At 55.7% G+C, this 16,511-nt stretch overlaps 1 protein-coding gene across 5 annotated transcripts in view; it reads left to right on the top strand.

Moving 5' to 3' along the window:
• GRIK5 (glutamate ionotropic receptor kainate type subunit 5) overlaps positions 1–16,511 on the top strand; it is a 56,217-nt gene that overhangs the window by 24,666 nt on the left and 15,040 nt on the right. For 4 of the 5 annotated variants that reach the window (XM_073890242.1, XM_073890241.1, XM_073890244.1 and 1 more), the window contains 3 exons: positions 12,140–12,256; positions 12,451–12,560; positions 13,039–13,212. In XM_073890242.1, coding sequence (XP_073746343.1) covers positions 12,140–12,256; positions 12,451–12,560; positions 13,039–13,212 — 401 coding nt within the window. The remainder of the gene's footprint in view (positions 1–12,139; positions 12,257–12,450; positions 12,561–13,038; positions 13,213–16,511) is intronic. The other variant, XM_073890243.1, reaches the window with a different exon arrangement.

Below are 16,511 nucleotides of genomic sequence, written 5' to 3'. Positions count from 1 at the left end.
GTGGAAAAAATATTTTGGAGTCAGGCCAGTCTGGGTTTGAATGCTCAGGCGAGTTGTTTCTCTTTCCTTTACCTGTCTTTTCTCCTCCCTTGCATGGGGATGATGCCTCTCAGGTCTGTCCTGAGGGTTTCAGGGAATAGGGACAGCACCACCCATGTTGCTTGTCAGAGGCAGGAGATCTCAATATGCAGTCCCTCTTTTTATTCCAGGTAGGAGAAACCATGTGGGCAAGGGCCTGGAGGGAGGGCTGTGCCAGGGGAGACACACAGGCCCTAGCCAACCAGGGCAGGTGTGCAGAGTAGGAACCTAGGGCCACGAACATTCAGGGAAGCCTTGACATCGGACTTGGCTGAGGGCATCAGGGATCCTCACTCTCCTGTCTCTTCTGTCCCAGAATTCACTGCATCCAAGCCCACGAATGTCACCAGGGTAGACTTGAGAAGGCCACTTTGTATGACAAGGGCATTTATTCCTTAGGGCACTGATGTTCAGAAGCTGTTTTGACTGCAGAACCTTTTTTGCCCCCCCCCATTGAAGGCACCCTCAGAAGCTGGGACAAAGCAGAATGGCTCTGGTGGAGGGAGGGCTGGGGGGGGGTCCCTGGGGTCCTGGTGGCTAGGCCTCTCCCACCCTACCCCATGAGCAGGCCCGAGGCACGCCCCGCGGCTGCCAGCCTCTCTGAAAGCTTCTGTTCTGGGTCGGTTTGAAGGGCCCGAAGCCAGAATCTGAGAAGGCCAGGGGCACGGAGAGCAGGCGGCCCGGCACCCACCCGACTGGCTGACTGCCCCTGTGACTTCCATTTCCACATCCTAGTCCTCAGTCACGTGGGTTCAGAGCATTCATCAGGGTCCCCGGAAGCAGGCTGACGGCGGGAGAGTAGCCCCTAGCCAGAGTCACTCTAAAGTGGATGCCAGTTTCTTCATCAATGAAAAAGTAATGGAATAGTCCTCTTTACAGCTGCATGACCTTGGGGAGGAGCCTCAAGCCTGCCCCGCAGCTGGGCAGAGGGTTTGGAGGATTGGGCAGGATGGTGTCTGGGGCAAGCACAGCACCAAGGCCGGGAGCTTTCCTAATGCGCTGCGTGATTGTGATGCTGAGTCCTGTTCATATCTTGGCTCTGCTGCCTACCAGCTGTGTGACCTTGGGCGAGTTCCTTAACCTCTCTGTGACATCGCTTCTTCAACAGTAGAACTGGAGAAATAATAGGAGCTAGAACTCACCGCCGTCTTGAGCACAAAACGAGTTATTCCCTGGGCTTAGGACGGGTGCCCGGCAGGTAGCGGGTACTGTAAGCATGTGCTCTATCCACATTCTCATTAATGTTATTTCTACCAGCACGGCCAGCATACGCATACATTCACGGGTCTGTTTTCCAGCCGGCTAGCATCTACTGAGGGCCTGCTGTATACCAGGCCCTGTGCTACACCCTGGGGAGGCAATAGCCAGGCCTGGCCTTGCTCTAACTGAGCGGGGTAAAGGACTTGGCTGTCGGCAGGGGGCTCATGGCATGCACCCCCAGAGGTCTCAAACTGGCTCAAGTGAGGAACCAGAGTCGGTGGGTTTGGGGGTGGCAGCCGGATGCCGTGCAGGGGGACGGCAAGGATGGACACGGGGAGGCTGAGAGCACCAGGGCTTGGTGACAGCCTGGGGCGGGGGACACGGGAGAGAGGACAGCCTCTCCGTTGCTCGGGCAGCTGGGTGATGGCGATGACATTTAGGGAGAGAACACTGGAGGAGGAGCGGGCTGGGAGCGCGAAGGATGGGCGGGGCTTGGCCCTGCAGAGGCTCAGCTGCCTGCCTGCCTGCCGTGGGATGGCCAAGTACACGGAGCTTCACGGGGGTACTCGGCAGCAGCTGCCTTTGTTGACAAGCCAGAGGCTTTTCGAGTGTTACTTAAAGGGACTGAGGATCACTGTCCTCCCACTGCTGCCCTGGGGCTCAGAGGCAAAGGGACTTGCCCCCCACCCCGCGGGGCTGCAGCCAGGTGTGTCTGACCCCCAGCAGGGACTTGGGAAGCCCAGGGCGGACAGGATGATGCACTCACCCCATGCCAGGGCCTTGCCCAAGCATTCTGAACCATATGCACACCACCCCATGAGGAGGGCCTGGTGTTAGCCCAGTTTTCTCTAATGCAGAGTGAGACACCAAGGTACCGTGTCCAGGCCACATGGCGAGTGACTGGTAGAGCCAGGGCTGGCCCCCATCAGGCTGGCCTGGAGCTGACGAGTGACTTCCAGATGGAAGCCAGCCCAGGGCACCGGAATCTCCCCAGTCACCCCACCCGTCCCCAGGCCAGTCTTGAATTATGGTCCGTTTATTCCCCCCAGTGGCCACTGCTGGAATTGGCCTTCTCCCTGTCCTCACTGCGTGAATTCAGGCTCCGGCCCCTCTCCCAGCCTCCTCACTGGCCTCTTGGCCTCCCACCTCTCTTTGTCCTCCAGTAGGATCTTCCACAGTACAAGTCTGACCTGTCATTCACGCGCTGTCACCAGAGCGCCTCTCCGCCCCCGGGATAAAAATTTGTGCCCTCCGGCCCCACCCTCAAGGACAAAGCAGCTATCTTAGGGTGTTCCAGGGAAGCAGACTCTGAGGTGGAGATTAGCAGGCAGGAGGCCCCCTTGGAAACCAGCCCCGTGAGGGAGGGAAGGAGCAGGCCTGGGCAGAGGAAGGAGCAGAGTTACAATGGAGCCACAACTGGGCGTCAGCTGACCCCCAGGCAGCTCTGGAGCTGAGGTGAGGGGGTAGGCCTTTCTATGCCCCACCGACCTGTCAGTGGAGGGGGCCGTCCTCAGGGAGGCTCTTCCACCCACCGAGCTGAGAGCGATCGGCCACCAGCATGCTCAGCAGCTGGGGCCATGAGTGCTCTATTCCGAGGGCGGATCTGAGCAGCCTCCATCCGCCATGGCCACGACAGTCATGAGCTCGTTGTGGGTCAGGCAGGGCCGGCTTCAGTTGCCTGCATTCCCATGTGGCCCCCACAAGCCAGGTCCCCTCTCTGGACTTGGTGTCACCTCTTGAAATGGGGATGATATTACCTCCCTCACAGAGTTTGGGGTGAAGGGTGGGCGAAGGAAAGTACGATGTCCCAGAGTGGAGCCTGGATCACGGGGGGCCAGGCGGGGTAAGGAGCTGGGATGTTATTTTCACTGTGTGTGAAGCCAGTGGAAGGGTTCAGGCAGGGGATGTGCTGTGATTTAATTTGTTTTCTCTTTTTTTATTGAGGTGAAATTCAGATAACATACAATTAACCATTTTAAAGTGTATAATTCAGGGGCAGGTAGTCTATTCATGATGTTGTGCCACACCATCACCTCTACCTCATGCTAAAACATTTTCGTGACCCCCAAAGAAATCCCCACACCCATTCAGCACTCAGCTCCCTCCTGTTCCCCTTTTCCCCAGCCCCTGGCAACCACCAGACTGCTATCTGCTGCTGCCAGTCTCTCCGTCTCCATGGTTGACTTATTCTAGATATTTCCTATAAATGGAATCATCCGATACGCGGCTTTCTGCGTGTGGCTTCTTTCGCTCAGCATCATGTGTGCAAGGTGCATCCATGTTGTAGCATGGACCAGTTACCGCCTTCTTTTTTAGGGCTGAATAATGCTCCACTGTATGGACGTATGACCTTGGTTAATTTTTAAATCATTCAAAGTGATTACTCAGGCTGCTCTCTGGAGAAATCACTGTAGTGGGGCAAGAGTAGAAACAGGATGCTAAGATTAGAAGTCTGTCGGAAGGTTCAGGAGACAGAAGATGGGGGCTTAGACTTGAGCGGTGGGGCTCAAGAGGGAGAGAGGAATCAGGGGTGACTGTAGGGCGTGGCCTGAGCAGCTGGGTGGGTGGTGAGGCTGGCTTCCACCCTGTGGAGGAAGTGGGAGGCGCAGTTTGGTGGGTTTGGGGAAACAAGGATTGTCTCTGGGCATGGATCGCTTGAGGTGACGATCCAAAATTCGAGAGGAGAAATATGGATTTCATTGTGCAGCTGAGCATGAATTATTTAACTCATCCCCTGTCTGGGTGGTTTCCCGTGTTTGCTGGTGTAGACAATGCCACCATCCACTGGGCCTGTGGATTTGTGGGCGTATTCCTGAAGGAGAAACTCCTAACCCTGGAAGCACCAGGTCAGAGAGTATGAATGTTTTTTAAGCAGAGAGAGACTGCCAAATGGATGCTCAGAAAGGTTCCACCGATTTGTATCCCCACCAAAAGTGCACGAGAATGTCACATTTCCACACTCTTGCCAACGAGAGGTATTATCAATCTTTAAAAAAAAAACCTCTGCTGATCTCAAAGGCCAAAAATAATACCTTATTGTTCCCACCTAAACAGAACGTTACCTGGCTGCATATACTGATCCCCATGCGGACAGACTGTAATTTATCAAAGAGTGGTTTTGTACTTAGTTGCTTCCAGGCATTTTTTTATTTGTTTGTGCTGTTAGAAACAACCATAAGCAAACATCTTTATGCACAAAAGCTTTGCCTGAAAGCTGATTAGGACCGAGGCTCTGAATAGAGTGACTAGGTCAAAGAAGAGGGCCCTCTGTATGGCTTTTGTTATAGATCGTCGAACCGTTTTCCAGAAAAGCTGCAGTGGTTTCTATACAGGCTCCTTCTCATGCAGAGAAGGTCATGCAGGTTTTCGGTTGGTTTTTAGATATTTAGACACCCGTCCCCCCACCCCCTGGTGATTTTTATAAATGGCAGATCACTTTGATTTTTCCTGTTTTGCGTGGTGGACCGCAGTGGACCTTATGTGGTCAGGCAGTAGACGGAGTCTGAGTCCAAGTTTGACTCAGAATGGGCCTGAGAGGTCCACAGACCCACCCTGAGTTTTCCCAGATCCTACTTGTATACTTGGAAGAGAACTGCGTGGCTCCCAGCAGAGTTGGGGCCATTATGGTAAAAGAACCAAGCAGAAGCTCTTAGAATTCCCTGTCTTTGCCAGGATAGTAACCCAAAAGCAGTTCTGCGGCCTTTGGGGGCATCGCAGAGATCAGTGCTGCCATGAACAGCTTGAAAGAAGCAGAGGTGGTGATCTCACCCCCGGTCAGCTAGCCGGTTCGGCCTGTGCAGAAGGCAGACGGAGCTTGGACGATGACTGGGGATTATTGTAAACGGAATCAGGCGGTGACTCCAACTGCAGTCCCTGGCCCAGATGAAGTCTCTTTACTGGAACAAGTCAACACAGCCCTTGGCAGCTGGCTTGAGCTACTGACCTGGCAAACGCTGTTTTCTCCAGCCCGCTTTCTGGGGCCCACCGGAAGCCTTCCGTCTCGCCTTCCGCCGTCACCTAGGCCGCAGAGAACCTGATCTTGACGGCGCACCTGGGGTCGTGCTGGTCCACTACCCTGGGAAGTCACATTTAAAGGGGTTGGCAGGAAACCCACTGCTGAAATCTGTGGGTCAGGGTCCAATCTGGACACAAAAATAGCACCAGCCACTTGAATAGACTCACAGCAGCTACTTGAACAGAGTGAATTTGATACAAAGAAGGTCAAGTGGTTAACCAGATGACTGAAAGAGTAGAAAGCAAAGTAAGGGATCACCAGGTAAGGGGTGCAGGAAGCAACCACCACCCTGAGGCCTAAGGGGACGGGGGAAGGAGTTGGAAAGGTAAAAACTCAGAGACTCAGATGAGGGGACTCATGGAGCTGAAATTCGGGCATCTGAGGAGGGGCCACTGTTTGTCTGGTACTGGTGACGTTTGGTGACTTGGGGATTTGGATGTTAAGTTGTGAGTGGCTCCAACCCACCTACCAAACAACCCACACGGCTTTTCATTTTGAGGGAGGCCCGGAGTGCATGAAGGCTCTGCAGCAAATCCCAGCTGCGTGCAAGCTGATCTGCCACCTGGGCCCAATGACCCAGCAGATCCGGAGATATGCAGAGTGCTGGTGGCAAAGAGGGACATGGGCACCCAGGGGTGACTCACAGTGCAGACTTCTGGGGTTTGGGAGCGGACTGTGCTCTCTTCTGCAGCTCACTAGTCTCCTTCTGAGAAAATGCTCATCACTGGGCCCTCCTAGAGACCGAGCAGTGAGTGCCCACGTGGCCTGTTGTCATTTCTGCACGAGTCAGGGTCCTGCCAGGAGAGAAGGCATGCCAAAGGTTTGAATGAAGAGCATTACTTTCTAGGAATAAAGTTGTTAACATGGTGACGAAGAGGGTAAAAGTGGAACTCCAACGCAGGGATCAGCAAACTTTTTCTGCGAAGGGCCAGATAGTAAGTATTTTTGGCTTTCAGGCCATACCGTCACCACTATTCAACTCTCTTGTTGGATGGAGAGCCTTCATAGACAATACCTACACAAATGGGCATGGGTGTGTTCCAATAAAACTTTATTCACAAAATCCGGCGTTGGACTCGGTCTGAGGGCCACAGTTTGCACACCCTCACTCTCAGCTATTGCGGAGGTGGCAAGGCAGGAAATGGCTGCTTCCCTAGTTCTGAAGGAACAGTGAGAGGAGTGGAAACTACTGGAAACTTAAAGAAAGGTGCTCGAGAGGAAGGTGCTCGCTGGCTGGCACCAGTTTCTCCGAGGGTCTCTGAGAGGCCGGCTCTGCGGGTGCAGGGAAGCCACAAACTGGATTCATCTGCTGCCCCAGGAGGAACCGCGGCCGCGGGGGTGCAGCACCGAGGCAGGCGAGCCTTCGCCTTCTTCCCGCCTTGCAGTGTCCTGCTGGCGCCCCCTACTGGCAGAGTCTGACAGGGAGCTGATGGCAAAGCAGAACAGTCGTTTGCACAGAGCTGGGATAGAGGGCGAGTCTGGGGCTGGGGGATGCTGACGAGCGCGCTAGTTGGCTTTTCGGCGTTTAGACAGTCTCCCCGCCCCATCATTTCTACAGAGCTCATCATTTGGATTTTTCCTGATTTCATTCCAGAGATTAAATGTCAGCATCCCCCCTGTGCCGGGAAATCTTCTGTAAGAAATAGGTGACTCTGATAGGAAATCTCGGGTGAGGAGGAGGAGGAGGAAGGAGAGTTCCAAAGGCTCTAAGAGGACCTTAGAAGGAGTTTGCAGGGTTTAAGGAATGTCTGCCCTCCCTTCGGAATGAAATCCAAATGTGACCACCTCTTTCCACAACCACTTAGCCCCCCACCCCAAGTATTTCCATGGACTTCATTTGGTCCCCAAGGCCCCTGCTTTCACTCTTGCCCCTGTGGTCTGTTCCCATGGTGGCCAGATCACGTCACCCCCCGTTCACACCCTCCGATGTGGCGTCCTCTGTTGTCCTTGGAGTAGAATCCAGCCCCCTTCCTTTGCTCCATACTTCCTTCACATTTGTTCTCAAGACCTCCCTGCAGCGGGGAGTACGGCCAAACTAGTATCTTCCAGCAGTCTCGATCCCCTTGCCCTGCCTTATTTTTCTTCATAGCACTTGTCACCACCCACCATTCTATGTTTATCTTCAACACTGGATTCCCAAAGCTAGAACCATGGGCTTCTTCGGTGGTGGGTGTTCCGCTAATATTTGTCAAGTAGGTAAATGGGTTGATGGACAAACGGAATGGGCAGAGTGACTGCAACGGGGGGGGGGGGGATGCAGGGCAAGGTGGTGGGTGTCCTAGTCTGTTTGCGCTTCTGTAGCAGAATACCGCAGACTGGGGGCGCTGATGAACAACAGAAATTTATTTCTCACAGTTCTGGAGGCTGAGAAGTCCGAGATCAAGGTGCCAGCAGATTGGGTGTCTGGTGAGGGGCCTCTTCCTGGTTCGTAGACGGCCATCTTGCTGTGCTTCATGTGGTGGAGGGGGCGAGGGAGCTTTGTGGATGGGACAGCATAAGGGCACTAAATCCCATTCATGAGCCTCCACCCTCATGACCTCCTCGCCTCCCAAAGGCCCACCTCCTAACACCATCACGTTAGGGGTTAAGGTTTCAGCAGATGAGTTTGTAGGGGGGACACAAACGTTCAGTATGTGGCAGTGGGCTGGGGGCTGGGCGGGGAGGGGCCTCTGAGGGCCGGGTGAGGAGTACCGATGACAGTGTAAGGAGAGTGGGAGTTGTTGCCGGGTTTAAGCAGGGCTGCTGTGACCGAGGCTGTCGTTTCTGGGGTCCCTCGGGCGACTGGCTGAGCTTTCCAGTCCTGAGACATGGTGATTGGGGCAGGAGCAGGGCAGCGAAGGTGGAGGAGGTGATCGACTCCAGAGGCATTTGGGGAGCAGAATCAGGAGAGCTTGAGAATGGAAGCGGTGAGGGGAAGAGGGGTGTCAAGGATGACGCTGGGGAAAGGGTGGAGGCTTCCGCCTGGGATGACCCTGGGGGACAGGTTCTGGGCTGAGTTTGCTGTGTGTTGATGAGGAATTCAAGGACCCATTCATTCTAGTCATGTGCAAAGCGCCCATCTCCCGAGCTCCCGGGGGACCAGGGAGGAGTCACACACCTGAAACCTGACCTCCAGTGCCCCCGGCCATGGAGGGTGGGGACAGTGGACAGACGAAACCCCTAGAGGGGCACTGGTTCTGAATCCCAAGGTCAGCTAGAAGCCAGGGGCTTACCTTCACTGTGCCTCCATTTCTTCATGTGTGAAATGGTGGGAAGGATGGTCCCTCGGACAGGGTTGCTCTGGGGACTACGTGAGCTACTCTGGGTGGGGGGGGACCCTGAAATGGTGGCCACGAGGTACGTACATGCTGTGTGAGGGGAGCCTCTGCACCCATGCGAGGTTCCGTGAAGCACAGGGAAGGAGACCTTTCTCTGTCCGGGACACTCTGGGAGGCCCCCGGAGGAGGGGGGACATTCCTGGTTCTTCAGCAGAGGAGACACAATGCATCCAGTTGGCCCTGCTTTTGCAGGTTTCGTTGCGGAGGCAGAGAAGCGAACAGATGTTTTCCAAACTGAGCTAAATGCAGTGGTAGATCCAGGGGTGTTGAGACTGGGGGGTCCAGAGAAGGTGCCGCAGAGGATGGAGGGTGCAAGGGACCCTGTAGGGGTGGGTGGGATCCAGTTCTGCAGGGCAGAGTGGGACGCCCCGGGCAAAGGCCCTGTTCAGTGATATGGAGGCCAGAAAACAGCTGGGTGAGACGGCTTGAGGCCCAGGAATATGGTGGGGAACGGTGGCAGCCCTGGGAGCCGGTCAGAGAGGACAAGCTTGGTCAAAATCCAGCAGTGTTTGTTGGGAGCCCCTGTGTAGCTTCTGGGGTGCACCTTTAACCAGATAGGCAGAGAACTGGTAATTTAGTAGGAAAGCTAGTCCATTAATGAGCAAACAAGCAGGGTCATCTCTAGTAGGCACAAAGCAGGATATGAAACAGGGTAATGGGTAATACGAGTGAGAGGACCCTGGGGTCAGGGTAAGTGGGGTCTGGAGGCCGCCGTGGGGAGGGCTGAAGGAGTGAAGTGTGAGCTAAGCCTCAAATGGTGAGGCAGAGCTATGAAGGAGCACATGCAAAGGCCCTGGGGTGGGGGATGAGCCTGCTGTGTTGAAGAGCAAAAGACAGCCACTGTGGCTGGAGCCGAGTGGTTGAGGGAAAAGGGCATGAGGCAAGGCCAGCAGGCAGGTGGGTCTCAGATCACCTAGGGCCTCTTGGCCAGGAAAGGGCTTTGCTGTAGGTGCAGTGCAAAGCCACCCAGGGGTTTTTAGCAGGGGACTTTCCCTTTGGACTGTGGGGTTCTGAGTAGTGGCTGGGGGGGCCGGTGAGGTGGCTGATGCTGTTGTCAGGAGAGAGACTCTGATGGTCAGGGCCTGGACGGGCGGATGGACAGAAGTGGACAGATCTGAGTTGTGTTTTGTTAGCAGAGCTGCTGCCCTTGCTACTAGAGGAGATGTGGAGAATTCGGGAAAGGGAAGAAGTGGGTTAGGCCTAGGTGCTGGCCCAAGGCCAGGTGTCTAGAGTGGGGGAGGAGGCCAGGGAGCAGAGCAAGGGAGGGAACAGAAAGGGGCTGGGAGCCCTTTAGGGAGGAAGTGGGCTCCTGGCACTGGGCCTAGGGACCCGCAGCGCCCCCCTGAGCCCCGATTGCGAAGCCACTGCCTCCTGCTTTCTGAAGGGGAGACTCAGGCCCCTATGGAAGGCATTCCCCGGGGCGCACCTCCTGTGGGTGCATCAAAGTAATAGGATTCCTGTATTAGCTGATGTCGTTCCTGGCAGTTCACATATTAGGCATAAGAGTAGCAAGTGCATAAGAAGGGGCAAGATGCTCCTTACTCTCACCACCCCGGAATTTGCAAGGGTAGGCCCCAAAGCCAGCCACATTTTGGGCCCATGCCGCAGTTTGCCGCCTCTGGATTCTGCTTCGGGGCTGTGCCCGCTCTCTGCGCTCAAGTCACACTGGGGCTGGTGCCGTGTCCCTCACCCCATGGTAGCTGTTTGACCCGTGCCCCAGTTCTGTCCACACCTGTATTACCCCGTGTGCTCTGTCTCAGCTGCTTCCCTGTGAGTGTGTGTCTCCTCCCAGGCTGGTGAGACAGGACCTCTACTTTTTTTTTTTTTTTTAAGATTTTATTTATTCATTCGAGACACAGAGATACAGAGAGAGAGAGAGAGAGAGAGCACGAGCAGTGGGAGAGGCAGAGGGAGAAGCAGGCTCCCCGCTGAGCCAGGAGCCAGACATGGGGCTCGATCCCAGGACCCTGGGATCACCCTGGGATCACGAAGGCAGATGCTTAACCTCGTGAGCCACCCAGGCGCCCCCAGGACCTCTACTCTTATTTCAGCCCTATGGGTCATCTCTGCTTGAATTTGGAGTCAGTTCTGGGGTCTGGTAGAGGCCTGGGGGATAGTCAATATGCCTGGAAGGGGTCTCCTGGGAGCCAGGTTCCAACGCCAGGACCAGGAGAGCTGTGTGAAACATCTTTCCCAACCCCCATTCCCATTTTGCAGATGAACAAACTGAGGCCCAGAGACGTGGAAACCCCTGCCCGAGGTCACCCAGCAAACTCAGGGCAGAGTCGGAGCTCCCCATTCCCGCCCCGGGCCCTTTCCAGTGCCTTGACCTGTCCTGCCTGCTCGGTCATGCACGTGCCTCGAGGGAACACCCCTCCCCCGTGTGTCTCCGCTCCTCCCTACGCTGTGTCCAGGGCATGAGTCTGTCTGCCTGCGCCCATATGCCTGGTACATCACTGGGCCAGCCTGTGTCTTAGCACGTGTGTGGGTGTGGTGTGGTGAGCACAAGTCAGCGGTGGCATACATGGGACCCGATACAGTGCCCACGTGTGCCGTGTGTGGCAGGAACAGTGTGTGAAGTGCTGGCTTTTTCCCCATCTTCTGTCTGGCCCACAGCTCAAGGCCAGCTAAGTCCACTTGAGCTGGAGCGAAATGATCCTTTTGGATGAGGGATTCTGGGTATGCCTGGCAGACACTAACCCAAACCCTTCTCTCTGTCCCACCCCACCCGCTCCCCACCCTCACCACCTTAGACCTGGACCCCAGGCACTCCTCCCCCACTTGAGACCACGTGCAGCTCCCCCCGAGGTCATTCTCTCGGTTGAGCTGGGCACCAGTCCTGTGTCTGGGGGGTGTCTATGCACATGTGTACGTCCCCAGGGCCTACTGGTGGCAGGGGAGTCAAGGTCCCATCTCTGCGTTACAGTCCCCCAGCTCCGGCTTCACTGATGAGTGCCTTTGCCCCTCTGAGACTCAGTTTCTCCATCTATAAAATGGGGCTAGTAGTGGCCCTCCGTGAGCTGTTGGAAGGAGGATTCAAGGTAATCCATAGAAAGTGTTACCTAGCGTAGAGCCTGGGGCAAAGTCCGTGCGTAGTAAATGCTCCATGTCGTAAGCTGTCAAGATAGAAGAGGATACCAAGGCCCGAAGAGAGCCCTGAGTGGGTCAGCGTCCTGGCATCTCCGCGCCCACGTCAGGCTCTCCCCACGACCTGGTGGTGGGGAAGGTGGGAGCTATGCAGGTCCGTGGGGGGATTTAAACAGCAGGGCCTTCACAATGAACTTGACAGGATGAGGAGGGGCGGCTGGGCAGGGAAGGACCACAGGAGCCTCGTCCAGCAGACGTGAGATGACAGGGGCCCGATTCTGGGCCCAAGGTGCCATTCTGGAGCGAGTGCGGGCTCCCGGCCCCTTCAGTCCCCCTCCTTTCTCTTTGCCGGCCCCTCGGGAGCTCTCTCTGTGCGTGTCTCCCTAACTGCCCGTCTGTCTCCCTGGCCCGCCCCACTGCCCCCGCCCTGCTTCCCCTCCAGCAGAAGGCGGACCTGGCGGTGGCGGCATTCACCATCACGGCCGAGCGGGAGAAGGTCATCGACTTCTCCAAACCCTTCATGACCCTGGGGATCAGCATCCTCTACCGAGTGCATATGGTACGACTCCCCTGAACATGTGGAGGCTGCAGGGCAGGGGCTGGTGGTGGGGCTTATGCCTCTGTCCCCAAGGGAAGCAGAGGCTGCAGGCTGGACCGCGATGGGCCACTCGGGCTTGTGGGCGCCTGGCGGGGCACGGGTTGGTGATGCACGCAGGTCAGGGTGGCTCTGGGCCTCACGCCCTCTCCCCGCAGGGTCGCAAGCCTGGCTACTTCTCCTTCCTGGACCCCTTCTCCCCTGCTGTGTGGCTCTTCATGCTTCTCGCCTACCTGGCCGTCAGCTGCGTCCTGTTCCTGGCCGCAAGGTGAGTCCACTGCCTGCTGCCCAGGAACAGGCACGGGTTGGGGCATCTGTGACCGACCCACACATTCTGTCCTGGCCTCCACGCCGGGCCTCGGGTTCCCAGGCCCTCCTCTGTCCCTCTCTCCCAGTCTGTGTGTCCTGTCTCACCCTGTGGCTCTGACTTTTGCTCTGCGGTTCTTTCTCTGGGCCTGTCCCCTTCCCACTCTCTCTCTCTTCCTCTGTTTCTCTGTATCGCTCTGTGCATCTCTTTCTGCCTTTTCTGTGTGTCTTTGTATGTGTGTCTCTCAGCCTCTGTGTTTCTTTCTACCTCATATCTCTGTGTGCGTCTCTTTCTGCTCATCTCTTCTCTCTTTTCCCTCCTTTTCCTAACCGGTCCCCCATCTCTTCTCATCCTGGTGTCTCTGTCTCTTTCCCCTGTGTCTCTCCTTTTTCTCTCTACCATGGCTCTATCCGCCCCTCACTCACATGTCTCTCCACAGGCTGAGCCCCTATGAGTGGTATAACCCCCACCCATGTCTGCGGGCGCGCCCCCACATCCTGGAGAACCAGTACACGCTGGGCAACAGCCTCTGGTTCCCCGTGGGGGGCTTCATGCAGCAGGGCTCGGAGATCATGCCCCGGGCGCTGTCCACGCGCTGCGTCAGTGGAGTCTGGTGAGCGGCCTTCTGTCTGTCCCACCCTGGGTGGGGAGGGCCCCTTCTGAGGCCTGGTGGATTCCGGTCCCCCTCCGTCAGCTGTGTGACAGGGAATGGGGTGGGCAGAGCTGAGCCCCAGCTCTGCCCCCTGCTAGCTCTGTGACCTTGGGTAGGCCACGTCCCCTCCCCATGCCTCAGTCTCCTCACCTGAAGAATGGGGATAGAAATGCCCATGTCTCAGATTGTAAGGATTCAGCTGGGATGTTATGCAAAAGTGCTTCTGCTGACATGAGAATTGTACCTGGAACGGCACAAGCACGGCTGTTCCTGGCTTGCATGTGCCCTGGCGGTCACGGAGACCTGGGGCAGCCTTCGCTGTCCAGGGACACCTGCTCCCTCAAGTCCACTGGGGACCCCAGTAACTCGGACAGAGCGTACTTTATCCCCGAGCTCCAAGAAGCCACATGTCGGAGAGCCGACACCGTCAACTCATGTCTGTTTGGCCCACCACTTTTTTAGAATTTTGAATTAGCAGCATTTAAAAATTGGGCAAATTCACTCACAAATCCAGATTTCTCACTCTTCTTGAAAATTCGGGGGCTCGGGGCGCCTGGGTGGCTCAGTTGGTTGGGCGACTGCCTTCGGCTCAGGTCGTGATCCTGGAGTCCCGGGATCGAGTCCCACATCGGGCTCCCTGCTCAGCAGGGAGTCTGCTTCTCCCTCTGACCCTCCCCCCTCTCATGTGCTTGCTGTCTCTCTCATTCTCTCTGTCTCAAATAAATAAATAAAATCTTTTAAAAAAAAATTCGGGGGCTCCGGTAGTGCCAGATGAGCCGGCATTCTCCCGGGTTCATGCATTAGAGCACTGAGACCAGGCACCCCCCAGGCCACTCGCTCTAGTGCCGCCCAAGCCCTGCCCTGCTCCCCGGGCCCTTCCTGAAAAGCATTTCTTCCTCACCTCATCCCTATCCCTGAGAATTCATGCTTCAACAGCCAGGCAGCAGAACCTTCTCGAGCCCCTCCTGGTGCCAGGCACTCAGGTGAAGAATCCGGCCTCAAGAGGCAGACAAGCCGAGCAGAAAGAGCTAAACAGATAAACACAGGAACATCCTATTTGATCCCAAGAATAGATGAAGCCCAAAGACAGTGTCTAATTCAAAACCCATTCAAGACTAACGTAGAGTGGGTGGCAGGTTTTGCTCTGCCCACTAAGTGGGATTGACTGCCATAGAGCAAGTTGTTGGCATTTCGCTTGGTCCACTGGCTTTGCACCTTTTGAGTCTTGATGAAATTTTTTTTTTTAAAGATTTTATTTATTTGACAGAGAGATACAGCGAGAGAGGGACCACAAGCAGGGGGAGTGGGAGAGGGAGAAGCAGGCTTCCCACCGAGCAGGGAGCCCGATGCGGGGCTCGATCCCAGGACCCCGGGATCATGACCTGAGCCAAAGGCAGATGCTTAATGACTGAGCCACCCAGGCGCCCCTTGATGACATTTTTTTTTTAACATCTCGGGACTGGCATCGTTCTGAGTGTCACGTACCTTGTATCAGTCTCCTATTGCTGCTGCAACAAGTAAGACAGGTTTAGTGGCTTAAAGCAACATAAATCTAGTCTCTTACAGGTCTGGAAGTCAGAAAGCCGAAATCTCACTGGGCTCAAGTCCAGGTGGGGGCAGGGCTGGCTCCTTCTGGAGGCTCTAGGGGAGGATCTGTTTGCCTGACTTTTCGAGCATCTAGAAGCCACCTGCATTCCTCAGCTTATGGCCGCTTTCTCTGGCTCTGACCTCCTCCTTCCACTTATAAGGACCCTTGTGATACCACTGGGCCCACCCAGATAATCAAGGATAATCTCCCCATCTCAAATTCTTTAACTTCATCATATCTGCAAAGGCCCCTTTACCCTGTAAGGGGACGTACTCATGAGTTGCAGGGCTTCGGATGGAGACATTTCTGGCGGCAGGGGTCCTTCTGCCTACCACATACCCCGGTTGCAATTAAAGCAAACAGGGCACGCGGGAGAGAACAGTAGGGAGTGTGGGCGCTCAGGGAAGCCTCCTTGAGGAGATGACATCTAGGCTGAGCGCTAAAGGCTAAAACAGGCGTCCAGGCCCAGGAGATGGAGGAGCATTCCAGACGGTCTATGGAGGCACGTGGCCCTGCTGTGACAAATCTGGCCGAGTCCTCAGGTCAGGTGGCGGACTGGTGACCTCCTCTTTGCAGACCGTCCCCTCTGCTCTTCCATCAGGGACCCCTTCCCCTGCCGGGCATTCTCTGCCTGTACCCATCACCATCACCCCAGAAGCCTCCAGTCACACCCATCCCACTGGACTTTGACCCCAAGCTCACTCTCTTCTCCACCCAAAGTCCTTCCACACCTTTACTCGGTAACTCGGTCAGTGGAGGTCTCAACAGATGTTTCCTAGTCTCTAACTGGGTCCCCAGCATGATGACACAGCAGTCCAATACCACTAGCCTAGGGGACTTGGCTGCCAGTGGGGCCCGAACTTGCCTCCTGGACCCTTCGTCTTCAGGGCCCATTGGGGCCACAGCCCCCTACAGCCGGACCCAAGGGCTCGGCAGCATTCAGGACAGCCCCGCCTCCAAGTCAATGCTTTTGAGGTTCTGCCTGACCGCAGCCCCACCCTCCCTGCCCCCCTGCCCCCAGGCACTCCTGTATTCCTTGCACCTCCCTCTTTCCTGCTCTCTGAAACCTGCCTGCTTTCTGGTCCGTCCACCTCAGGTAGGCTCCTAGGCCATGCCTTCAGCCACTCTTTAGCCATCGTCCTCAACTCCTCCTCAGGTCCTCCGAGTCCTCCCGGCAACCTCAGATCTAGTCCTTAGCCTGGCTGCTCCTCCCCCTCCCCCTCCCCCAGCTCCACCCAGGTCACTGGGGACCCCTTTACGATGTGTCCAATACATATTATTAGCTACCCTCCTTCTAGAAACTCCTCGCTTCCAGGCTCTTGTGGCCTTCTGGTTCCGTCCTTCCTCTTTGGACCCTGTTTCCTTGCACCAGCAGGTGACTGCCCTTTGCCTTCTCTCACTTGAGCTCCTCCCTCCACATGGGTGATGTGTCAGTGCCTGAAGACCCAGCACTTTTGTTTTGCGACAAATATATTCTAACATCTGCTTTCCTACCCTGATGAAATTCAAGGGTAATATATCTACTTACACACCTGCCTACACATGATTAAAAACAAATCTGTAACATGCCCTGATTGCAATACAAGGGAGAGAAAGGGAAGTGATCTATGGTAGAATAATAGGATAGCAATGCATCAATGCTTGGGAGGGGCTATCCCGAATGACAGGAAGC

Source organism: Callorhinus ursinus, unplaced genomic scaffold (assembly GCF_003265705.2).
Source record: "Callorhinus ursinus isolate GAN/ISIS: 27379988/994484 unplaced genomic scaffold, GSC_fseal_2.0 scaffold134, whole genome shotgun sequence".
Lineage (NCBI taxonomy): Eukaryota > Metazoa > Chordata > Mammalia > Carnivora > Otariidae > Callorhinus > Callorhinus ursinus.
Note: the sequence above shows the minus strand (reverse complement) of the source record. Positions and strands in the feature narration are given on the sequence as shown.